Raw genomic sequence first — 27940 nt, 5'->3', positions numbered from 1 at the left:
ATCTTGTTAATTGTTAATATCGTCTCGCCTCGTCCTGCACGCACCCCTAACAGCAACTTTTTATTTGACAATTCTTTTTTCTTGCAATTATGAGAAGAAAAAAATCACAATTGCAAGATATAAACTCAGAACTAAGATAGAAATGTGCAATAAATCATAATTACAGAAAATAAACTCGAAATTCAAAGATTCTTCCATGCAATACCGAGTTACATTTGCAATGTTTTTTTTTTTTGTTCTTTTTTTTTCTTTTACTTTTATTTGTTTCGGACACAAAATTAGGAATGAAAAAGGTAATTGTGACTTTTTTATCTGACACTTTTTTCTCGCAATTCTAAGAAATAAGAAACACGTCAGAAAGTCGCAATTACCTTTTTCATTTCTGATTTTGTGTCAGAAACAAATAAAGTTAAAAAACAAGAACAAATTTTTTTTTTGGAAAATCTGAAAATCTTTTTTTTTTTGCAATTCTGAGGAAATAAGTGACAATTACAAGATTTAAACTCAGAGCTAAGATAGAAATGTGCAATTCTTAGTTAAAGACAAGTCATAATTACAAAAAGTAAACTAAAAATTCAGACTTTTTTTCCATTCAATACCAAGTTTCCGTCTTGCAATTTTTTTTTTTTTGTTATTAGAAAATTAGAAATTAAAAAGCTAATTGCAACACTTTATGTGACAATTCTGACTTTATTTCTATCTCACCATTAGAATTTTTTTCTCTCAGAATTGAAAGATGAGATGAGTAATTCTTGAAAAAAAATTATCGTCTTCCATAAAACATTGAATTAGATTTAAATTTTAAAGTTTTAAATTACATTTTTTTTAAATGTACTCCATTAATTCAAAACTTCAAAAAAACAAAGTTAAAATAATATTTATAAAACAGGCTACACATTTATTAAAAGTTTTGTGCAAACTGTGTCTATATTTTTCCTAGATATTAAGTGTAGAATGAATCAATTTCAACTTTGAATAGAGTTTCATGTTCATGTTTGCTGGTTTTATTGATTATCTTTAACGATTTTAGTCTTACATTTCAAGCCTTTTCTTCCAAGTCTTAATACTCCGTGAGCGAAGCCGAGGCTGAAGAGTACAGATAAGTGAAGGTCAGATGATGATGATTCAATCTGTCAATGATCATTAATGTTTTACAGCCTTAGGCTTGAACGAAAGCGCTTCATCATGTTGAATGATGATGTTGATGTTGTGGAATGGCTTCATTAAATCATTAGATCGTCGAGCCAAAGTGACTGATTAGTTAATCACATCCTCAGGGCTTTTCTCAGTGATTCTGATAAATAGATGAATAAACTGTGTTATTTACACAAATGACTCAGATGCTGTGTTCAGACCATGTCAAATGATCATCTTTATGAGATGAGACTTGATCAAAGTGTGAGAATCCAAGTTGGGAATGTTTTAATTAAGGCTGAGACACTGCAGGTGAATAGAGTAAAAAAATAACTAATAGTTATCACCTTACTTACTCAGCTGATTATGTTGATTATTGCAAACATTTTTTGTATTACAGGTTTTCTAAAGTGTTAGGTTTTGTTATGAAAATGAGCATTATTTAATTAAATATGCACTCATTTGCATACATTTCTAGTACAAAAATCTAAACACTGGATGAAGTCAGTTTCAAAATTATTGTTTAATTTTTTTGAAATTTTAAGTTAAATATTTTTACTGAACGTATCTCATTTTGTCACTCCATAATTCAGACAAAAACTTAGAACAGACAGAATACAATGTATTTTTACCATTTTGGGGAAATAAAATGATGTATAAAATCAAGCAAATTATATATGAACAAATCCCTCTGTAAAAACCTTCAGGATATAGACAGGAATACAAATGTAAAGTGTGGTGTGTGTAAGTGCTGCTGAAGTGGAGATTTGTGGCTCAGTGTAGGAGAAAAAACTCATTTTATTGGAAATAAACTCATTAGAAACATGCTAATCATGCTAGAAATCACGAGTAACAAAAAATCTGTATTATATTCCAGGCTTAACATGATTAACAAGTTGCTAGTATGTTTCTAGCATGACTAGCATGTTACTCATGCTAGAATCATGCTAGTAACATGCTAATCATACTACATACATGCTAGCAAATAGCTAATCATGCTAGAAACATACTAACAACTTGCTAAAAACATGCTAGCAACATGTTAATCATGCTAGAATCATGGTAACAACTTACTAGTACACTGTAACTCTTTAATCATGCTAACAACATGCTAGTAACATGCTACTCATGTTAGAAACATGCTAATAAAATGCTAATCATACTAGACACATGCTAGCAAATTGCTAAGCATACAAACATAATAGCAACAAACATAATAGCAATTTGTTAATCATGCTAAAAAAATTCTAGCAACATGCTAGAAACATGCTAATCATAGTAGCAACATGCTACTCATGCTAGAATCATGGTAACAACATACTAGTACACTGTAACTCTTTAATCATGCTAACAACATGCTAGTAATATGCTACTCATGTTAAAAACATGCTAATAAAATGCTAATCATACTAGACACATGCTAGCAAATTGCTAATCATGCTACAAACATAATAGCAACTTGTTAATAATGCTAAAAACATTCTAGCAACACGCTTAAACATGCTAGAAATATGTTAGCAACATGCTAATCATGCTAGAAACATGTTATGTTAGAATCATGCTAGCAACTTGGTAATAATGCTGGAATCATGCTAGCAACTTACTAATCATGCTAGCAACATGCTAATCATACTAGACACATGCTAGCAAATTGCTAATCATGTTAGGAACATAATAGCAACATGTTAATCATGCTAGAATCATGCTAGCAACTTACTAATCATGCTAGAAACATGTTAAAATCATGTTAATAAAATGCGAATCATACTAGACACATGCTAAAAACATTCTAGCAACAAGCTTAAACATGCTAGAAACATGTTAATCATGTTAGAATCATGCTAACAACTTGGTAATAATGCTAGAATCATGCTAGCAACTTACTAATCATGCTAGCAACATGCTAGTCATACTAGACACATGTTAGAAAATTGCTAATCATGCTAGGAACATAATAGCAACATGCTAATCATGCAAGAAACATGTTAATCATGTTAGAATCATGCTAGCAACTTGGTAATAATGCTAGAATCATGCTAGCAACTTACTAATCATGCTAGAAACATGTTAATCATGCTAGACACATGCTAGCAAATTGCTAATCATGCTACAAACATAATAGCAACTTGTTAATCATGCTAAAAACATTCTAGCAACATGCTTAAATATGCTAGAAACATGTTAATCATGCTAGAAACATACTAGCAACATGTTAATCATGTTAAGCCTGGAATATACTACGCAATTTTATCACCTTACTTACTTATACACCTTACTTAGTGGAGATTTGTGGCTCATTGTAGGAGAAAAAACTCATTTTGAGGAAACAGCCTTTAAAAATATGTATTGTAATTGAAATCTATCGACACAAATAGATAAAGTGCTATAAAAGAAACTTGACAGGTGCATGAAAAATGTGTTTTTGCCTGCAGTGTTTCTCCTGTCAGAACAAACTAGTATTGATTATAATCTGTTGTCATTATTGAGCGTATCATTTAGTTTGAAGGCATTTTGTTCACTGTTGATGTTGAAATATGACTCATTTATCTGGTTTAGGAGACTACAGGCTTGTGTGACAGCCGTTTTTCTGTTATTAATGTTTGTGAGATGACTTAAGCTGATTGAATGATGTCTGATGGCAGGTGAACAGAAGAACAGAGCGAGTCTAGATCAGGAGAACCGAACCGATCTGAACACAAGGAGAGATCTGCTGCGTCTGCTAGCCGAGGTCCATTTCATCAACGCTGAGGTACAAACACATTCTTCATGATCAGACTTTCCCTCAGAACGACATTGTGTGAATTATGCATGATTTGTTTTTCCACAAACAAGCCCAGCTTCATACAAACAGCCGACTTCGTGAGAACAATACCGCTGTTTAGAAGGACATGCAACCAGCAGGATTGGGGCCATTCATGAATTGAATTGAGAATGAATGGTAAATTCCAATTCACTTCCTGGATTGGAAATGGAATTGGATGCAGCTGACAGGAAATGGAATTGGAATTGAATTGGAATGTCAGGAAACAGAATTGAAATCAAATAAATTCCACTAAATTCCACTTGAGTTGCTAAATAAAATAATTTGACTTGATTTGCTTAATAGTTTATAGTAAATTTAAATTTTGTAAATCACATAAACAACAAACATATACAAGAAACACAAAGTACTGTATGTTTAGTATGTCAAGCATGATCAATTCACATGACAAATTTCAGGAAATGATAGTAATTCGATGCAATAGAAAGTGAATGAAATGCATGAATGAACACGAGTTGAGACATATATTATGTGCTAATCATATTTTGAATGTATAGTACATCCAGAAACTCATCACCACTGTCATTCAATTATTAATTCATAATGTACAGTTCTCATTTTTATTTACTTGCATTTGATCAACTCTATTTCAATCATTACTTGGTATTCGTAAAGCATCATAAATTAAGTTCAAATGTATGTCTCTAAATGCAATCACAAATAAATGCTCAGAAACAGCAATAAATGGAATTCAGTGGAATTTCCCTGAATTGAATTCCACTTCCTGTAATTCTAATTCAATTCCAGCTCTGTTTCCTGTAATTGTTGTTGAATTCCAATTCCATTTCCTTCTTTGAATTGGAACTGTTGAGTTGATTCCTGAATTGACCCCAACCCTGGCAACCAGGACTATACTCCAGAACAAAATGCACAGATAATGTCCTCACCCTGTTGCCATCCAAGATGTTCATCCAAGAAATAGAAAAACATTTGAGGATTTCTCTCCATATAGTGGACTTCTATACTGCCCTACAAAGCAAAAAGGCAGTAACTACGCTGAGTGCAGACCTGAGAAAAATGACTTTAAAGTTATCCTGTCATCCAGCCTGTTATCCAATGTTAAAAACCATCCCATGAGGATGCCGCAAAATCACACACATTTGAGATAAGATATTTTGTCACATAACAAAGGATGCCTTGAATGTCATGAAAATGATAATAACTCATTTTTGACCAAAAATGCAGTTACTGCCTTTTTGCTTTGTAGGGCAGTACAGTGCCCACGAGTTTGAGCTTTTAAAATGATCAACACTATTCAAACTCCGACTGTCAAAACTCCCACAAACCCTTGAGACTCAATCAAACTTCATTTCTATTGCTGCGTCCGAAATCGCAGACTGCTTCAGTAGGTACTACATTTAAATTTGAACGTACTTCCCGACCGTTAAAACAGTACGTTCCATATAGTGGTAGTATGAATGGAATTCGGACGTACTACATCCGCCGCGTCTCCTCTTTCCGCCATTTTTCGAATAACGACTCCTCTCCTGGAGCCTGATGTGTCCATGGGATGCGTACTGCAGGATTCGGGCGGAAACAGTAGGTCATCAGGGTACTTCTCGCCTACTGTATTTCCATTACTATGAATTCGGACATACTACTCTCCTCACATACTGTTTTTCTCATTCTATACAGTAGGGAAGGATGCGATTTCGGACGCAGCGTATGTGCTATATTTATAATCCATTCAAACTCATTTAAACTAACTGCTAATCATGCTAGAATCATGTTAACATCATGCTAGTAACATGCTACTCATGCTAGACACAAACTAGAAATGTGTTAATCTTGCTAGAAACATGTTAGCAACTTGGTAATCATGCTAACAACATGCTAGTAACATGCTACTGATGCTAGTAACATGCTAGTCATGCTAGACACATGCTAGCAACTTGCTAATAATGCTAGACACAACCTAGAAATGTGTTAATCTTGCTAGAAACATGTTAGCAACTTGGTAATCATGCTAACAACATGCTAGTAACATGCTACTGATGCTAGAAACATGCTAGTAACATGTTAATCATGCTACAAACATGTTAGCAACTTGGTAATCATGCTAACAACATGCTAGTAAAATGCTACTCATTCTAGAAACATGCTAGAAACATGTTAATCATGTTAGAAACATGTTTGCATCTTGGTAATCATGCTAACAACATGCTAGTAACATGCTACTGATGCTAGAAACATGCTAGTAACATGTTAATCATGCTACAAACATGTTAGCAACTTGGTAATCATGCTAACAACATGCTAGTAAAATGTTACTCATGCTAGAAACATTAATCATGTTAGAAACATGTTAGCAACTTGGTAATAATGCTAACGATATGCTAGTAACATGCTACTGATGCTAGAAAAATGCTAGTAACATGCTAATCATGCTAGAAACATGTTAACAACTTGGTAATCATGATAAAAACATGTTTGCAACATGCTGCTAATGTTAGAAACATGCTAGAAACATGTTAATCATGCTAGAAACGGGCTAAAAACATGCTAGAATCATGCTAACAACATGCTCGTAACTCATTAATCAGGTTAGAAACATACTAGCAACTTGTTAATCATGTTAGAAACATGCTAGCAACATGCTAATCATGCTAGACACATGCTAGCAATTTGCTAATAATGCTAGACACAAAGTAGAAATGTGTTAATCTTGCTTGAAACATGTTAACAACTTGGTAATCATGCTAACAACATGCTAGTTACATGCTAATCATGCTAGACACATGCTAGCAATTTGCTAATAATGCTAGACACAAAGTAGAAATGTGTTAATCTTGCTTGAAACATGTTAACAACTTGGTAATCATGCTAACAACATGCTAGTTACATGCTACTGATGCTAGAAACATGCTAGTAACATGCTAATCATGCTAGACACAAACTAGAAATGTGTTAATCTTGCTAGAAACATGTTAGCAACTTGGTAATCATGCTAACAACATGCTAGTAACATGCTACTGATGCTAGTAACATGCTAGACACATGCTAGCAACTTGTTAATCATGCTAGACACAAACTAGAAATGTGTTAACTTGCTAGAAACATGTTAGCAACTTGGTAATCATGCTAACAACATGCTAGTAACATGTTACTGATGCTAGTAACATGCTAGTCATGCTAGACACATGCTAGCAACTTGCTAATAATGCTAGACACAAAGTAGAAATGTGTTAATCTTGCTTGAAACATGTTAACAACTTGGTAATCATGATAACAACATGCTAGTTACATGCTACTGATGCTAGAACATGCTAGCAACATGTTAATCATGCTAGAAACATGTTAGAAACTTGGTAATCATGCTAACAACATGCTTGTAACATGCTACTCATGCTAGAAACATGTTAATCATGTAAGAAACATGTTAGCAACTTGGTAATCATGTTAACAACATGCTAGTAAAATGTTACTCATGCTAGAAACATATTAATCATGTTAGAAACATGTTAGCAACTTGGTAATCATGCTAACGATATGTTAGTAACATGCTACTGATGCTAGAAACATGCTAGTAACATGGTAATCATGCTAGAAACATGTTAGCAACTTGGTAATCATGATAACAACATGCGTGTAACATGCTACTAATGCTAGAAACATGCTAGAAACATGTTAATCATGCTAGAAACAGGCTAAAACATGCTAGAATCATGTTAACAACATGCTCGTAACTCATTAATCACGTTAGAAACATACTAGCAACTTGTTAATCATGTTAAAAACATGCTAGCAACATGCTAATCATGCTAGACATATGCTAACAACTTGGTAATCATGTTAGGAACATGCTAGCAATATGCAAATCATGCTAGAATCATACTAGCAACTTGGTAATCATGTTAGAATCCATCCATCTATCAGACATTAAGCTTTTAAAACTACTTTAAACTTCAATCTATTTCAGACTGAAAACCATCAGACTCAAAAGCTTTCTCAAGCCAACTTCAAAGTTTGTCTTGACAAACTTTTTTATCTAGTTAAATATGCACTAATTTTCATAAAATGTCCAGAACAGAAATCTGAACACTGGATAAAACCAGCTTCAAAATTCTTGTTTGACTTTGTTGACTTATATTAGAGATAAAGGGGTTTGGAGGGGATCTTGGATTTCTTTTTTTATCTCTCCAGAAATCAGAAAATATGTCAACAAACACATCCATGCTTCTATGAATAAAATGTTAAATATAAATCTGGTAGAATATACTTCATACAAACTTCTCTATATAAACCTTCAGAATATGGATAGGAGCAAAACAGCAAATGTGTATGTGTGAAGAACTCAGAGCCTTTGAAGATATGGACTGGAATTAAAATCTACAGATGCAAGTAGATAAAACACAATAAAAATAAACACTTAAATGTGTATTGTAGATGTTTTCTTTCCACTAGTCTGAAAGAGGACATGTTATTCTGGTAAAATAGACAACAACAAAAAACTAGTGCATGAAAAATCTGTGGTTTTGCCTGAAGTGTCTCACCTTAAACCAACTCTAAACAGGAACTAATGTAATTACTGTTGCTTGTCTGCATTTCTGAACATCAGCAATTGTTTTTGTTGTATTTGTTGTATGTTGGTGCAACAAAGGGACATCAGAGAACCACTCTCTTTCAACATTTAGTCATCTTTTACATGCCCTCATTTGCTTTGACTTGCTTTATTCTGTGAGAGAGTTTATAAATAGTGTTTGTGTAAGTGTCACGTGCGTGAAAATTTATCTTTTGTTGTTTTGCACAGACAAAAAAAACAACAGCGTACAAGTTTGAAGTCATTAAATAATGAAAGGAGTGTCTTTTGGGTGAAATTCTCTTTTAAGCATTTTTGGAAATCAAGAAAATGAAGATGTCCCACTCAATAAAGTGATGTTTTTTTAATGACTGCATTAGACCTCCAGGATCATCTGTGTAATTATGTCTTCAGAGGCGCCTTCCCTTTGAACTGCGGATAGAGAGTTTGGCACGACGAATGGAGCGTGAGACACAGAAGCGATGACCTTGACAAAAGCAGAGGCCTGTCGGAGCAACCTCTTTGATAGCGCATCACTTTGTTCTCAGCGAACATGTTTCCTCTCTTTTTGGAGAGGTTGATTTTTCAAAAGACGTCCTTTTAATTTGATGCGTGTGCCATCCGGGGGAAGTGAAAGGCTTCCCTTATGGACCTGAGCGGCTTTGATCCTCAGTCATCCTGTGTTACTGTACGGGTTGTTCGCTCCCATCAGCCCTGTCTACACAGATGACACTGACTCCTTTCATTAACCCTTTAAAGCCTATTATATGTGATGCACAAAAAAGGCTGTTTTTGAACTCAATCTACTCCACGTCTTCTGTCGTCTTGACTGAAGCTCTTTTAGTGTAATTGTACAAACGTCCACCTTTACCTGTTGCTTTACGTGTCAAATCTTGACTGATTTTTCTCATGTAAACATCAGAATAACTTGAGTAATATTCTAGATGCCCACTTGCTTGACTGAAGCAGCTTGGCTTTACTAGATTCTCTATAATTCATTTTTAGTCTCAAATCTGATCATCAGGATCTTTTGAGGAACATTTGTTTCTAGAAGCTTTGCTTTCATTGTTCCTCAGTGGAGGAAAGATCTTCTCAAGCCTCCAAAACATCTCACATCTTTTGAGGTACGCTTATTTGTTCACTCCAAATTATCATTGGACTGCATTGCATTATATGTTTGGATCATTTTGATTTCATCTTACTAAGACAATTATTGGAGATATAGACTGACCAGGGGCGTAGCGTTAAAAGTATTTACAGTAAATATGTTTAGAACATTTTATGTTTGTTAAATTCAAGCTTTTGTTTTTTAAAATAACGACTAAGTGGCCAGCGGCAATGAGTTGAGCATGTTTGATCAATTCAGACTTCTCAAATCAGCACAACTTGCCTAAAATAAAATCTATAGACATAAAACACTTGATGGATTTCACAATATTCATTTAAACATTTAACCTAGATAAATGTGTGCTGTTAGATGCATATCCAGTTGTAATACTTGCATTTTTTTTCTTAACAGTTGAAGCCTAAAATACGCTATCATTTTGCTCATAAAGGCAAGAGTAATACATCATTCAAAACTGTGAAAGGTCTACTTTTATCTGTGTGCACTAACAATATCAACAAAACGTTGTGCTTTTGTAAAATAGCTAAAGAAAACAAACATGCGCTTTCTGCAGGCTCTGTCTTAAGGAGGAGCGCTTCACAAAAATGATCCAAAACTTAGCGAATATTTGCCTCACAGACATGAGAAATATATCTATAGAATGCTCTACAGAATTAATGTAATAAAATCATGTTATATTGCGTAAAGCTAATATGAAAATTCTACCTACTCCATCCAAAAAATTCAAAAGGCCGTGGCATCCGACCTTTTTACATTTAACATGAAAAACAGCAATAAAAATGTGGGCTTCAACTCAGTTAACTGGCTGATTTATGAGAAAAATAAAACAATGTTGGCAAAATTATAGGCTTGTTGGTTTTTCTGTGGTTGACTAAATATTATGTTACTATAATTATGACTTATTCACCAGATGTTTTATTTTTGTAAACTCTGATTGATCGATTTCATGAGACATTGTGTTTATTTTTTTTAACATGCATTCAAATCTTTTTTCATGTTTATTTCATGCAGCAAATATTAAAAAGGAAAAGTTCATTGATTCACATGCCGCTTGATCTGACGCAAATATAGTGAGAGCTAATCTCACTACAAATTAAAGAGCATAAAAACATTTATGGTTATTTGTTTGTATTTTATCATAAAATTGACAGAATTTATAGGCTGAGACTTGTGTCCTACAACTAATGAATGGACTTGAAAATGTTTAATATTATTTCCAAGCATTTATACCGTAAATACAACAGCTTGTGAATACTCATGTAACATTACTTAAGAGTTGGAGGCCATAATGTGTGGGGGGCCCGTACAATTTTTTTTTTTTTTTTTTTGCATATTGGCCCGGGGCTTACTTGCTACACATTTGTCATATATGTTTTATATACCTGTTTCATTAGTTATTTAAAAGGCTTAATTATAGTGGTTCATAGGTCCATAACACAACAACATTCTCATTAAAACTGGCATCCCATAAACCACAGTATTGTGTCGTCTAGGTAACCGTCCTTAAACTTCGCTCTGAGGGGGTGGAGCTGAACGGCTCTGCTGTAGCACCTGATGAGAGATGGACACGCCCACCTGAAGACGACGCCCACTGGAACCTGTACAGGTAAATCTCACTTTTTTTGAGTTTTAGTCATTTTCTTGTGTGTTTTTGTCATTTTTATAATTATAATTATTAATATTATTTGTATATGTCCATAGTTTTTATTTAGGTTTGCTTATTTTATTACATAAAGGTAATGTAAACATATACACTGCCGCTCAGATTTTTAAAAGTCTCTTATGCTCATCAGAGTTGCATTTATTTGATCAAAAATACAGAAAAAAGTATTATTATGAAATATTATTGCAATTCAAAATAACAGTTTTTAGTTTGTTAAAAATCTAATTTATTTCTGTGATGCAAAGCTGTATTTTCAGCATCATTACTCCAGTCTTCAGTGTCACATGATCCTTCAGAAATCATTCTAATATACTGATTTATTACTTTTATTATCAATGTTGGAAACAGTTGTGCTGCTTAATATTTTTTGTAATCTTTGATACTTTTTTCAGGATGCTTTGATCCATAAAGGTTAAAAAGAACAGTATTTATTTAAAATATAAATATTTTCTAACAATATAAGTCTTTACTGTCAATTTTTTTTTTAATAAATTGAACACATCCTTGCTAAATAAAAGTATTAATTTCTTTCAAAGAGAGAAAAATAAAAGAATTACTGATCCCAAACTTTAAACAAGGTGTTTATTGTTGCAAAAGTTTTCTATTTTAAATAAATGCTGTTCCTTTTAATATTTATTTATCAAAGAATCCTGAAAAAAATATTGCAGGTTCCAAAAAACATTAACATTAATAATAAATCAGCATATTAGGATGATTTCTGGAGGATCATGTGACACCGAAGACTAAAGTAATGATGCTAAAAAATTCAGCTTTGATCAAAAAAATTAAATATATTTTAAAGTATATTAAAATAGAAAACCACTGTTTTAAATTGTGTAAACATTCCACAATATTACATTTTTTTTTCAGTTTTTTAATTAAATAAACACAGCCTTGATGAGCAGAAAAGTCTCCTTTAAAAAGCATTAAAAATCTTACTGATCCCAAATACATTTACTGTATATATGGCTTTAATTTTAGACAGTGACACTGACTCATTTAATACCTACATGACATAGAAATATAAGCTGCATTCTTGGCTTTGTATAACATGTGTTCATCTCACAAACTGACTGTGTGTGTGCCGAATGATCAGCGTGTAATATTGAGCTCCTGATGTGAACCTGAACAGACGAGATAATCACAGAGAGCCGCTCTATTCCACATCCCAGCATGCATTCAATGACTTTCTCAAATTATAAGCCGCATGAAACAATAAGCTTGACTCACAGCCAGACAAACAGATCTCTGCAGACGCCCTGTGCATCGCCAACACCAACTATTACACATGCTGCTTTAATATGTTTCGGCCATCCAAATGAGATCAGATTAAATTAGATCCAGCTTTATTGGCATTGTGCAGATTGTCTGGAGTCAGTGTGATTCTGTTAGCAAATAAACAGAAGATGCAGCGTCGCATTTAAATAAATATTATGGTGCAAGTGCAAATCACCACTGGTATGCAACTGATCATTTGTGGTGGCATAAAGGCACATAAAAGTAGAGAATAATATTAAAATGCATCCTAAATAGTGACATGCTATATTAGTAATAGTATATAATTAGGTAAGATTTATATGCACATATCCCCTATAAGTGCACTTCTAACTTATACCTTTATCCTGCACTTGCTGCTTATTGCACTCCTGGTTAGACTTAAACTGCATTTCGTTGCCTTGTACTTGTACATGTGTAATGACAATAAAGTTGAATCTAATCTAATCTAATCTAATCTAAGATTTGTAATGTTTTTTTTTAAAGAAGTCTCTCCTGCTTATCAAGGCTGCATTTATTTGTTCAAAAATACAGAAAAAAAAACTGTAATATTGCAAAGTGTTATTACAATATAAAATAATGGTTTTTATTTTAATATACTTTGAAATATAATTTCTTCCTGTGATGCAAAGATGAATTTTTTCAGGATTTATTGACGAATAACAAGTTAAATAGAACAGCATTTATTCAAAATATAATCCAATCCAATCCAATTTTATTTATATAGCACAATTTAAACAAACACAAGGTTTCCAAAGTGCTGCACAAGATACAATAACAATAAATAACACCACAAAAGCACAATAGGACAATGGACACAATAAGACAACAAACGAGATAACAGATAAAACACAGTAGAATCATATAAAATCAACTTCCTACTAGGTTTCAAAAGCCAAAGAGAAAAGGTGGGTCTTTAGTTGTGTTTTAAAAACAGACAGAGAGGAAGCCTGTCTGATGTGCAGAGGCAGATTGTTCCAAAGTTTTGGAGCAGCCACAGCGAAGGCACGATCCCCTCTGAGCTTCCGCTTTGTTTTAGGCTCTCTCAGGAGCAGCTGATCAGCTGACCTGAGGGACCGGGAAGGAGTGTAAAAGTGTAAAAGTTCAGAGAGGTATGGCGGGGCAAGAACATTGAGGGATTTAAAAGCAAATAAAAGAATTTTAAAATGAACTCTAAAATGTATGGGCAGCCAGTGGAGTGAGGCTAAAATGGGGGTAATGTGCTCATGTTTTTTAATGAAGTTTTAATGAAGTTTTTTAAATCTTTTCTAACAATGTAACAATCTATGCTATCACTTTTTAATAATTTAACACATCCTTGGTGAATAAAAGTATTAATTTCATTCAAAAAAAAAAAAAAGAAAGAATGAAAAAAAATCACAGGTTCCAAAAAAATATTAAGTTAACTGTTTTCAACATTGATAATAAATGGTTTCTGAAGGATCATGTGATACTGAAGACTGGAGTAATGATGCTGAAAATTCTGCTTTGTATCACAGAAATAAATTACTTTCACATAGAAAACAGTTATTTTAAATCAAAATAACATTTCACAATATTGCATTTTTTTCTGTATTTTTGATTAAATAAATGCAACCTTGATAAGCATAAGAAATGTCTTTATTATAAATATTATATTTATAAATATTTATTAAAATATTATAAATATTACAAATATATTACTTTTTTATTACATGTTGTTTAAAATATATATATTAAATATGTTTATAATATTTGTTATATATTATTTATTATTTTACAGTGATTGGATCAAGGATTTATCAGCCTATGCCACAGCTAGTTTCCTGCGAGGGGCGGAGCTTGGGGCGGAGCTGAGTGAGGATTGGCTGGTGGCTAATGCAGCTGTTTATCTGTGGAACTACAATAACTGGCTGCTGTCCACCGGAGGACATCGGCTCCTCCTGCCCACATTCAGACGTCTGCTAGAGCTCCTCAGACAGACAGGGCATGCTGGGTAAGATATGGGGCTGTGTTACTTGTGTTAAGTCAGTCTTTACTAGTACTAGTGCTGTGAGTAGTGCTGAAACTTCTAATATAAGTGTTAAAGTTAGGTCTGTGCATCAACATGTAAACGTAAATGTTTCCTTAAATCATGTCTTGAGATTTTATTTTTTGTTGTGTTTTATAATTTTTTTAATTTATTTTATTTTGTATTATTTTGAATAAATTTTTTATTTTATTTTTATATTTTTAATGGTATATTATTAATGTAATTTTTAGTTTTATTAAATTATTCTGTAGTATAATTGCTTTAAATATTATTTATTATTTTACACTAAGTACTAAAGTTCAGTGTGTATTTTGTCTTTTGTTGTCATCTTGTTACAGAGAGGTGATTATTTAATTATGCACTATATTTTATTAATTTAATTTAATTTTTAATTTATTATTTAATTATTTTTAATTATATAAATATTTTGATTTTATTTTAGTTTATAATTTTAATAGTTAGTAACATGATAGCAACGTGTGAATCTGCTAGAAACATGCCAGTAACTTGCTAATAATGCTAAAAAGTTGGTAATCATGCTAGCAGCATGCTAATTGTGCTAGAAACATGCTAGTAACTTACTAGTCATGGAACAGACATGCTAATAAAATGCTAATTATGTTAGTAACTAATAATGCAACTGTCACGATTTGAGTCGTCCTGTCATCACTAACTCTTGCACTACACTTCATGGACTTCAGCCCCCACAAGCCACTGCACCAATCACTGCATTCACCTGCAGCTCATTCTCACACACACACAGCTGCAGCTCATCACACGGACAGCATTTAAGCTTCTCACACACACAGCCACCCGGCGAAGTCTTATTGTTCCGTATGGTCTGTATTTCCGAGCGTTTCTTCCCGAGTTTGTTTTCCCTGTGTTTTGATTCCTGGACTCCCTCCCGTGTTTGATTCTTGCTGCCAGCCCCGACCTTTCTGCCTGTTTTTTGACGACGATTTCTGCCTGCCCCTTTGTGTTTGTTTTGTTTGGAATAAATGCTGCAACTGGATCCGCACGTCTCAGTCTGACCCTCCTTGTTACAGAAGACTTCGCCGCTACAAGGATCCAGCAGCGAGTATGGTGTCATCCGGTTCCAGCACGAACCCCACTGTACAGATCATGCGTCTCAAGCAGGGTGAGCGGACTATTGAGGAGTATGCGATGGACTTCATCGAATTGGCTAATCAGTCTACTATGGATGATGGATGCCTAATGATTTTTTTCCGTGGAGGACTCTTAGAGCCATTGGCTTCACTCATGCCCATGATTGAACCTAACTGGACCTTGCAATATTATATGGATCTTGCTCTTTTGTTGTGTGGCTCTCCTTTTACTGTGGGAATTGTGGAGGAGGACCATCTTCCCACAGTAAGTTCCAGCTCAGAGCCACAGCATAAGATGTCTGCCAACCCTGAGCCTGTTTGCAAGATGGCCACCTTCCCAGAGTCTCCGCTGGTGCTGCCCAGCCTTCCAGAGCCTCCGCTTGTTCAGCCCGGCCTTCCAGAGCCTCCGCTGGTTCAGCCCGGCCTTCCAGAGTCTCCGCTGGTTCAGCCCGGCCTTCCAGAGCCTCCGCTGGTCCCGCCCGGCCTTCCAGAGTCTCCGCTTGTTCAGCCCGGCCTTCCAGAGCCTCCGCTGGTTCAGCCCGGCCTTCCAGAGTCTCCGCTGGTTCAGCCCGGCCTTCCAGAGCCTCCGCTGGTCCCGCCCGGCCTTCCAGAGTCTCCGCTGGTTCAGCCCGGCCTTCCAGAGTCTCCGCTGGTTCAGCCCGGCCTTCCAGAGCCTCCGCTGGTTCAGCCCGGCCTTCCAGAGTCTCCGCTGGTTCAGCCCGGCCTTCCAGAGCCTCCGCTGGTTCAGCCCGGCCTTCCAGAGTCTCCGCTGGTTCAGCCCGGCCTTCCAGAGTCTCCGCTGGTTCAGCCCGGCCTTCCAGAGCCTCCGCTGGTCCCGCCCGGCCTTCCAGAGTCTCCGCTTGTTCAGCCCGGCCTTCCAGAGCCTCCGCTGGTTCAGCCCGGCCTTCCAGAGTCTCCGCTGGTTCAGCTCGGCCTTCCAGAGCCTCCGCTGGTCCCGCCCGGCCTTCCAGAGTCTCCGCTGGTTCCGCCCGGCCTTCCAGAGCCTCCGCTGGTTCCGCCCGGCCTTCCAGAGCCTCCGCTGGTTCAGCCCAGTCTTCCAGAGCCTCCGCTGGTTCCATCCAGTCGTCCTGAGATTCCTGTCTGCCCGGTTCTGGTCACGGAGGCCATGCATGGACTGTGTGGGTTCCCACCCACCCTCCCTGCTGCTCCAGTCCCGCCACCTCTGTCTCCTGACAGTCCCTCTGCTCACCCACATCCCACCTTCGGTGCAGAGGACTTGCCGTGGGACTGCCAGTCTCCATCGGTGTCCAGACTGAAGGATCCCTCACCTTCACCTCCAGTCTTAAAGTCCTGGACTCCACCTCGGCCCTCCGACCCTGCGGCTCCACCCCGGCTCTGTGCTCCCTCGTCTCCGTTGTCGGCCGTCGGCCCACCAGCTCCTCCGGGCTCCATCGTCTCTCCGGCTCCGCCCCGGTCAGTCGTCGCCCCACCTTCTCCTCTGGACTCTACTCCTCCGGCTGCGCCTCGTCACTCTGTCCTGCCGGCTCTGTGGACCTCCTCCCTCCCATGGGCACAGCCTCGATCCTCTGTCACTCCGGATTGTACTAGAAACACGCTAGTAACTTGCTAATCATGCTACAAACATGCTAGTAACATGAAAATTATTCTAACAACATGTTATTAACATGCTAATAATGCTGGCAACATGTTAGTAACATGACAATCGTGCTAGCAACATGCTAATCATGCTACAAACATGCTAATCATGCTACAAACATGTTAGTAAAATGTTAATGACATGTTATTAACGTGCTATTAATGCTAGAAGCATGTGCTATAGAAATGCTAACAACATGTTAGTAACATGCAAATCGTGCTCGCAACATGCTGCTAACATGCTAATTGTATTAGAAACATGCTAGTAACTTGCTAATCTTAATAGCAACATGCAAATAATGCTAAAAACATGTTAATCGTACTACAAACATGTTAGTAACATACTTATCATGCTAGCAACATGTTAGTAACATGACAATCGTGCTAGCAACATGCTAATCATGCTACAAACATGCTAATCATGCTACAAACATGTTAGTAAAATGTTAATGACATGTTATTAACGTGCTATTAATGCTAGAAGCATGTGCTATAGAAATGCTAACAACATGTTAGTAACATGCAAATCGTGCTCGCAACATGCTGCTAACATGCTAATTGTATTAGAAACATGCTAGTAACTTGCTAATCTTAATAGCAACATGCAAATAATGCTAAAAACATGTTAATCGTACTACAAACATGTTAGTAACATACTTATCATGCTAGCAACATATTAGTAACATGCCAATCTGGCTAGCAACATGTTAACTACATGTTAGTAACAAGCTAATCATAGTAGCAACATAACATGCTAATAATGCTAGCAAAATGCTAGTAACATGCAAATCATGCTAGAAACACCCTAGCAACCACCCCAGGTACCCTAGCAATATGTTTTATACCTATATGTTTTTCTGATACATTGAAAACATTGAAAACATTCAAACTTTAATCTTTAAAGTCCCCATGAAATCAGAATGAAAGATTTTTGGCTTTTAGTATGAATATATTAACCTTAAAGTTATCTATAAGCTAGTGTGCTTCAAAACAACAACAAAATTTACGTTTACAAGATATGGGCATTCAAAACTTACTCTTGTCACTTCCGCCAATAAGAATCAACGATTTTGATGATATCACCGTGCACTTCAGCTTCTCATCAAACGTTCTGTCCAATCAAATGCTCTCTAGAGTCCGTAGCGTCCCGCCCCCTACACTATAAATAGACTCTGAATCTGCGGCTAATGCAGCGTTCCAGGCAGGTTTTTAAGCTCGTAAATCACGACTTCAAATCACGACTCACGACTTTGTAGCGTTCCAGGCAAGTCACCCCAAACGGCCATTATTATTAATTTGTTTGCAACGTTATATTGTCCTGAAGTCTATTTTTTCACTGTGTACCACTTGCATAAACACCGCACCCGTAGGTGCTGACATAGTGGTTTTGCGGCTATATCACGTCAGAACTCGGAACTGGGAGTACAGTCGTGGCCAAAAGTTTTGAGAATGACACAAATATTAGTTTTCACAAAGTTTGCTGCTCAACTGCTTTTAGATCTTTGTTTCAGTTGTTTCTGTGATGTACTGAAATATAAGCACTTCATACGTTTCAAAGGCTTTTATCGACAATTACATGACATTTATGCAAAGAGTCAGTATTTGCAGTGTTGGCCCTTCTTTTTCAGGACCTCTGCAATTGGACTGGGCATGCTCTCAATCAACTTCTGGGCCAAATCCTGACTGATAGCAACCCATTCTTTCATAATCACTTCTTGGAGTTTGTCAGAATTAGTGGGTTTTTGTTTGTCCACCGCCTCTTGAGGATTGACCACAAGTTCTCAATGGGATTAAGATCTGGGGAGTTTCCAGGCCATGGACCCAAAATGTCAACGTTTTGGTCCCCGAACCACTTAGTTATCACTTTTGCCTTATGGCACGGTGCTCCATCGTGCTGGAAAATGCATTGTTCTTCACCAAACTGTTGTTGGATTGTTGGAAGAAGTTGCTGTTGGAGGGTGTTTTGGTACCATTCTTTATTCATGGCTGTGTTTTTGGGCAAAATTGTGAGTGAGCCCACTCCCTTGGATGAGAAGCAACCCCACACATGAATGGTCTCAGGATGCTTTACTGTTGGCATGACACAGGACTGATGGTAGCGCTCACCTTTTCTTCTCCGGACCAGCCTTTCTCCAGATGCCCCAAACAATCGGAAAGAGGCTTCATCTGAGAATATGACTTTGCCCCAGTCCTCAGCAGTCCATTCGCCATACTTTTTGCAGAAGATCAATCTGTCCCTGATGTTTTTTTGGAGAGAAGTGGCTTCTTTGCTGCCCTTCTTGACACCAGGCCATCTTCCAAAAGTCTTGGCCTCACTGTGTGTTCAGATGCGCTCACACCTGCCTGCTGCCATTCCTGAGCGAGCTCTGCACTGGTGGCTCTCCGATCCCGCAGCTCAATCCTCTTTAGGAGACCATCCTGGCGCTTGCTGGACTTTCTTGGACGCCCTGAAGCCTTCTTATCAATGCAGTGGAAAGTTTTTTTCGGGATTAAGTTAATTTTCATGGCAAAGAAGGACTATGCAATTCATCTGATCACTCTTCATAACATTCTGGAGTATATGCAAATCGCTATTATAAAAACTTAAGCAGCAACTTTTCCAATTTCCAATATTTATGTAATTCTCAAAAGTTTTGGCCACGACTGTACATAGATCTAGTACGAGTTCACGAGTGGGAAGTCACGGGTTTAGTCTCGCGCAGCTTTCTTTGGCCAAGGCCCGCCCATAAGGCTGTTTGACCGACATTTCAAACAACCAATCACAGTTAGTTTCATTCAGCGTCACGTTTCGGGGTGTGGATATGTCCCCACAACAACAGACTGGCGTGCAACAAGTCAATCACTGAAATACCCAGCATTGAAAGTAAAATAAGAAGAGGGAGAACAAGCAGTAAGTCAGTAATTTATTCGCGAACGTTGCAAAAGTGTATAACAACTATGGCGTCTGCATAAGCACATTTTAGCAAAACACAAGAGTAAATCAGTCGGCGCTTTGACCGAAAATAAACACGACACTTGCGTCTACCGGAAATCCGATCAAATTCAACTCATCAGATGACGACTTGATGACATTCCTGAAGTGTTTCCAGTTAAGAGTACCATATGCATCAGACCTTTAGCCAACGTTCAATGAGCGTGATGTCTGAGGCTGAGACTATCACGGGTTTGACTGCCGTTCGGTTGCACTTTCACGGGTAGAAGGTTGGAAAAACACGAGTAACGGGTTGCCTGGAACGTGGCATAAGATCAGTCACTCGTGTTTTCTGTTGAATGGCATGTAGTGCGCAATGTAGGCGATAGAGAACGATTCAGACAGCGTGAATGTGCTTTGCACTGGGGCAAATGAGGTCTGGTTTCACATTGTGTCACGCAAACAGTGGCAGCTCGCATTGTCTACTCTGGATTTGGCTCCGGTCCAGAGACGCAATAACCCAGAGCAGATCATATGTGCTATCGGCATGTATTAAACTACACAGCCTCAGCATGATTATGAGCACTATTTTGTTTTAGCAAGAGCTACATATTGAATCTATGGGGTAATTTATTAGACCGTCATAAGCTTACAAATGCGGCTTCACTGAGCTCAATGGCTCTGGCCCGAGCAGATATAAATGGAACGCTATTGGCTGTTCAGAAGAAGTGGGCGGGGCCAGGCGATATGTTTTTGTCAGAGCCATAGAGAAAGAGAGTTGCGACACGCTTTGATCTCGCCGCGGCGCGTCACGTGGTTCATGGAGCGCTCAATAGTTCCAAACAACTCCACGCTGTCAATGTGTTTGAATGGGTTTAAGTAGGATAGTCAGCAGTTTTAATATATTTGCAGCAATTTCGAGTAATTATTAACACACAATGTGCATTGATTGTGTATTGATAACTTCTCTGAATACGCTTTACAATCGCATTTTATTCTGGGGAGTGATAAAGACATCATTAATATGTTCTCATACTCTTTGGCAGTCAAATGTGACCAAACACCTTAAGTGTAACTTTTATTCAATTAAATAATTGTAATATATAGTTCAGTTTTTCAGGGGTTTTTTTACTAAATAATATGTGCAATAATTATCGTGACCATTTAAAAGAAAACATTTTCTAATATAGTATTTATATCACAGTTAGTGTGATATTTAAGGTTAAAAACATTTGAATGTGTATTTGGACATGATCCAAACACTCTCTTTTTTACATGTTTCGATTGAACGATTTAATGTTTACTCGTGTTATTTTATGATATTCAAATATACAACATAACTGAATATTATAAAAGGCAAGCAAAAATGACATTTAACATAATAGAAAAGATGAACGAATTGCGATCAGCATACATTTTTATCGTATTTCTTGAACGCAGTCTTTACTGAAACTCATTCAACCTCCTACAGTGAGAGAAAGATTGCAGAAAGACTAAAAACGTAAAAATATGACAACTAGTATCTGGTTATGGTCGCTATTACGGTGTTTCTCACGTTATCTAACCGCATTTACAGTATAACTGTTTATTTTTTAACGATAAACATTAACCTATAAACTATACCACAACTGGCCAGTTTTTCGAGAGCTCAACTGATGCGTTAAAATGTAAAAAAATGCAGTAATTTCTTCAATTTACCGGTGACTGTGCTTGAGAAGCACTGAAATGAATGGACTTCAATGGAGGAACTATTGGTTGTTTGGAACTATTGGCCGCTCCATCACACGCTTTGCATTCCTCAGTTCCTATGGAAGCCTATGGGAGTGTCGCAACTCTGTTTCTCTATGGCTCTGGTTTTTGTTTCAGTTAAAAGTACGTCACCACATAGAATAATGCTGCGTGTTTCAAGGCACTTCAGTGGATCTTTAAAACTGTTTTAAATTTCAAACTACTTCAAACTGAAACCCTTCAGGCGGCAAACTTTTAAACTTTTAAAACTGTTGTGGCTAGGATTTTTCAAGCCAACGTAAAGTTTGTCTACAAACTTTTCAATCTGGTTCTATAATTCTATAGGTATTTTAGAAATGATTTCATTATTTATGTTTGTGTTCAGGGAGGTGGTTGTTCTGGTCCTGCTCTGTGAGGCTGTGGCTCAGGGGCTCATCCAGCCGTGGTGCGGGGCGTCTGCTCGCGCCGATCAGGAACCGCAGGACGCCGGGAAAGCAGGTGCTCAGCTGCCAGCCGAAAAGACAAAGAAAGCGAAAGGGAAGAGTGTGGAGAAATCCGGCTCAACCCACAGCCCTCAGCTGGACGCTGCTGCCATGCAGGACCTGAAGAAAGCTTTGGAGGTGAGCGGCTGTTTCTCACTAAACAAAAACACTGCTTATCTACACACACACACATGCACACCAGAGCTCACCTGGGAAACGGCCCCTGTGCAAAGCATTGTGGGTGATCTCAGACCATAATTAGACTCTGTGAATACACTGTCTGACGAGGGGCTTGGAGGATTGGAGGCAGACCCTGAATTTAAAACAAGCGAAGCAGCAAATGGATTAAATTAGAGTTTAAATTGTCTTGGAGTAAATGCAGTTTTGTTTTAATAGATGCTCTGAAACACAAACGTCTTTTCTGTCTGTTTGTTTGCACTTGCTGCATGTTAATTCATCTTGACAAATTATACATTTCAGAAGATATATCAACTTAATATCATAGATTTTCATGATTTAAAGTTTAAAAATCATGCACACAATTATAACATAGCAAAACATAAAAATTGGTTTAATTTAATAATCATATCTAAAAAATTCTTATCTTAGATCAGCATAAATTGCTCTTTGTTAAATAATTAAATGTATTAAAATTAAAAATGGTTCAAATATGACTAGCTGTAGATTAAGCAATAATATATTAGCTGCACATTTTATTATTTTAAACTAACATGATTATTTTGTGTATAGAATAAATTTTTTATTTGATTATTGTTAGCGTTTCATGTATATTATTTTTTATTTTATGTTTAATGTATTCTTCCATAATTATGTACTTAATCTATATATTTTGTATTATTGTTCTGTAATTATATGATTATTTATATATTATTTTATTTTCCTTTATAATTAAATATTTATTTTATTTGTCATATTTTTATAATATATATTTAATTTTTAATTATTTTTATTTGAGTATGAGTATTAGTGTTGTGTATACATTTATTATTTTATCTTTAATGTATTTTTCCATATTTATGCAACTATACTATATATTTTTTTATAATTAATCATTTTATATATTATTTTATCTCTAATTTTATATTTGTATTATATTTATTTATATTTATATATTTCTTATATTTTATTATTTTAATCTATAAATTAATATTTTTATTATATATGTGAATGACTTTTTATGTGTTATTCTAGAATTATATAACTATTCTATATATTATTTTATATTATTATTATTCTGTAATTATATGATTATTTTTAATTATTTATTATTTTCATTTGAGTATGAGTATTAGTGTTGTGTATATTATTTATTATTTTATGTGTAATGTATTTTTCCATATTTATGCAACTTTTCTATATATTTTGTATTTTTTAGGGTAATTATATGATTATTTATATTATTTTATTTTATATATTTTTCATAATTAATCATTTTATATGTTATTTTATTTTATTTATAATTTTATATTTGGTATTTATTTATTATTTTAATCTATAAATGTATATTTGTATTATATATATATATATATATATATATATATATATATATATATATATGAATTACTTTTTATGTATTATTCTATATTTATATAACTATTCTATATATATTATTTTATATTATTATTCTGTAATTATATGATTATTTTTAATTATTTATTATTACTTTTATTTAAGTATGAGTATTAGTTTTGTGGATATTATTTATTATTTAATGTTTAATGTATTTTTTCCATATTTATGCAACTTTTCTATATATTTTGTATTTTTTAGGTAATTATATGATTATTTATATTATTTTATATTTTTTATAAAAAATTAATCATTTTATATATTCTTTTATTTAATGTATAATTTTATGTTTGCTTTATATATCAATTACTTTTGTATGTATCATTCTATAATATATTTGTATTATATATATATATATGAATGACTTTTTATGTATTATTCTATAATTATATATATATATATTATATAACAATTCTATATATTATTTTATATTATTATTCAGTAATTATTATTCAACAATTAAAAAATGAATTATATATAATTGTATAATTTATAATTTGCTTAGAATCAGCATAAATCTGTTCATTGTGAAAACAATTAAATGTATTCAAAATGAATGTGGTTAAAATATGACTAGCTTTGGAACAAGCTGTAATAAATTAATTAAAACGTATAAGATTAAAACAAATTGGATAAATATATAAACCTGGTTTCCGTGTATTTAAAACCCATTCAGTTTATTCTATATCAGAAATATGACCTGTTTATGTACGTATGACAAACAAATATGCATCACAGTAAGTCTATTAGTTTGTTAAATCTGTGAAATCCAAATGCATGCAAATTTTATGTGCAATTCAAATACATAAATCTTAAATTTAGATATTTTAAGAAGCATGAAAGTGAATGTAGTGACTCATAAAAATCAGATTCGGGCCCTAAATACACTGTTTAACACCTCACGCGTTCTCCTGCGTCCCTTCTTCACATTCTCTCTAATTAAATTTCATTTTGCTGCCTTTTGTGTAGATTTACAGCCCCTTCGCTGCATGTATCAGCGCTAATTCCACATGAAAGCCTTTTTAATAGGGAAATGATTCACTAACGACTTTCCTAACGCTGCTCTTTTCACACTCGACATGAGAAGCTAATCTCGCTGGCATTTTTATCGGTTTGAGGCACACGTGGAGCAGCATGCTGGCTCTAGCAGACTCCAGATTTACCTAAAGCTGAAGTTTAAGAGCAGAAAGTTTGAGGATAGATGAGGTTTGGACATCTGCATTCTGCTGATATCTGACCCTCTGTGTGTGTGTGTGTGTGTGTGTGTGTGTGTGTGTGTGTGTGTGTGTGTGTGTGTGTGTGTGTGTGTGTTGCAGGTGTGTGAGTTCGCACTGCGTCTGTCCAATGGAAACACTGAGTCGTTTCCCCTAATGGTGAGGAAGAAGCTGTTAAGCACCTGGGTCTGCGTCAAACAACTGCTTCAACAGCAGATCGGACTCAAACTGGACATCAGTGATGAGGTATGTCAACAACACAAACCCACTGTGATCGGATTGTCAGATGGTTGATTTTAAATAGAACTAGATTAAAAAAAAATTGCCAAGACAAACTATAATTTTGCTGGAAAAAGCCTGATCAGAAAGTGTGAAAAAGTGTGTTAATGTAACAAAAGTCCACTGAAGACGGCGAGATGTGATGAACCCAAGTGCAGTTTTATTGAAACAGTGAAGTAATCCAGAAATCCAAACAAACAAACGATAATCCAAACAATGATGAGACTTGACTTGATGCAAACAGACTTGACTTAACTTGACAGACTTAGCTTGACTTGATACAGACTTGATGCAAACAGACTTGACTTGAAACAGACACTCACCGAACAGCAGGTTAACAACATTAATACGCGACAAGGACCATTAAAACACAAGGGCTATTTATACAGACAATGAGGGACACATGACAAGAATGAACCAATGAAAAACAAGGAACAAGACCATAGCAACAAAGACAACCAATCAGAACAAGACACATGGAACAGAGGGACCAATGGCAGGAATACATGAGGGCAAGGGAAGCAAGACACAACAGCATGAACCAAATACAAATGAAAAGACATGAAAACATGAACATGAAACAAAACCCCAAAACAAAACCCCACGTGACAGTTAACATGTTTCTAGCCTGATAAGCATGTTTCTAACATGATTAACATGTTGTTAGCATGTTGCTAGCATGATTAACATTTTGTTAGCATGTTTCTAGCCTAATTAGCATGTTGTGAACATGTCTCTAGCATTATTAGCATGTTGTTAGCATGTTACTAACATGATTAACATGTTGTTAGCATTTTTCTAACCTAATTAGCATGCCGTGAACATGTTTCTAGCATGATTAGCAAGTTATTAACATGTTACTTACATGATTAACATGACGTTAGCATGTTTCTAGCCTAATTAGCATGTTGTGAACATATTTCTAGCATGATTAACATTTTGTTAACATGTTTCTAGCCTAATTAGCATGTTGTTAACATGTTTCTAGCCTGATTAACATGTTGTTAGCATGTTGCTAGCAGGTTTCCAGTCTAATTAGCATATTGTACGCATGTTTGTAGCATGATTAGCAAGTTATTAACATGTTACTTACATGATTAGCATGACATTAACATGTTTTTACCATGATTAGCCTGTTACTACCATTTTGCTAGCATGATTAGAATGTCACTAGCATGATGTTAGCATTAATAGCAAGTTACTAGCATGATTAACATGTTAGCATGTTTCTAGCATGATTAACATTTTGTTAGCATGTTTCTAGCCTAATTAGCATGTTGTGAACATATTTCTAGCATGATTAATATGTTGTTAACATGTTTCTAGCATGATAAGCATGTTGTTAGCATGTTGCTAGCATGTTTCCAGTCTAATTAGCATGTTGTTAACATGTTTCTAGCATGATTAGCATGTTGTTAGCATGTTTCCAGTCTAATTAGCATGTTGTACGCATGTTTCTAGCATGATTAGCAAGTTATTAACATGTTACTTACATGATTAGCATGACGTTAGCATGTTTCTAACATGATTAGCTTGTTACTAGCATTTTTCTAGCATGATTAGAATGTCACTAGCATGATGTTAGCATTAATAGCGAGTTACTAGCATGATTAACATTTTGTTAGCATGTTTTTAGCCTAATTGGCATGTTGTACGCATGTTTCTAGCATGATTAGCAAGTTATTAACATGTTACTTACATGATTAGCATGACGTTAGCATGTTTCTAACATGATTAGCTTGTTACTAGCATTTTTCTAGCATGATTAGAATGTAACTAGCATGATGTTAGCATTAATAGCAAGTACCTAGCATGATTAACATGTTGTTAGCATGTTCCTAGCATGATTAACATTTTGTTAGCATGTTTCTAGCCTAATTAGCATGTTGTGAACATATTTCTAGCATTATTAATATGTTGTTAACATGTTTCTAGCCTGATTAACATGTTGTTAGAATGTTGCTAGCAGGTTTCCAGTCTAATTAGCATGTTGTACGCATGTTTCTAGCATGATTAGAATGTCACTAGCATGATGTTAGTATTAATAGCGAGTTACTAGCATGATTAACATTTTGTTAGCATGTTTTAGCCTAATTAGCATGTTGTACGCATGTTTCTAGCATGATTAGCAAGTTATTAACATGTTACTTACATGATTAGCATGACATTAGCATGTTTCTAACATGATTAGCCTGTTACTACCATTTTGCTAGCATGATTAGAATGTCACTAGCATGATGTTAGCATTAATAGCAAGTTACTAGCATGATTAACATGTTGTTAGCATGTTCCTAGCATGATTAACATTTAGTTAACATGTTTTTAGCCTAATTAGCATGTTGTTAACATGTTTCTAGCCTGATTAACATGTTGTTAGCATGTTGCTAGCAGGTTTCCAGTCTAATTAGCATATTGTACGCATGTTTGTAGCATGATTAGCAAGTTATTAACATGTTACTTACAT

The 27940-nt window shown here is 35.4% G+C and overlaps 1 protein-coding gene across 1 annotated transcript in view; it reads left to right on the top strand.

The window, feature by feature from the left end:
• Positions 1–27940, top strand: part of cfap46 (cilia and flagella associated protein 46) — a 182291-nt gene that overhangs the window by 51655 nt on the left and 102696 nt on the right. Inside the window, exons 18-22 of the mRNA XM_073834516.1 lie at positions 3777–3883; positions 11094–11206; positions 14301–14513; positions 22297–22531; positions 25300–25443. Of these exons, the coding sequence (XP_073690617.1) occupies positions 3777–3883; positions 11094–11206; positions 14301–14513; positions 22297–22531; positions 25300–25443 (812 nt within the window). The remainder of the gene's footprint in view (positions 1–3776; positions 3884–11093; positions 11207–14300; positions 14514–22296; positions 22532–25299; positions 25444–27940) is intronic.

This window comes from Garra rufa, chromosome 2 (assembly GCF_049309525.1).
Source record: "Garra rufa chromosome 2, GarRuf1.0, whole genome shotgun sequence".
In the NCBI taxonomy this organism is placed as follows: Eukaryota; Metazoa; Chordata; class Actinopteri; order Cypriniformes; family Cyprinidae; genus Garra; species Garra rufa.
This window is presented reverse-complemented; position numbering and strand designations above follow the sequence as displayed.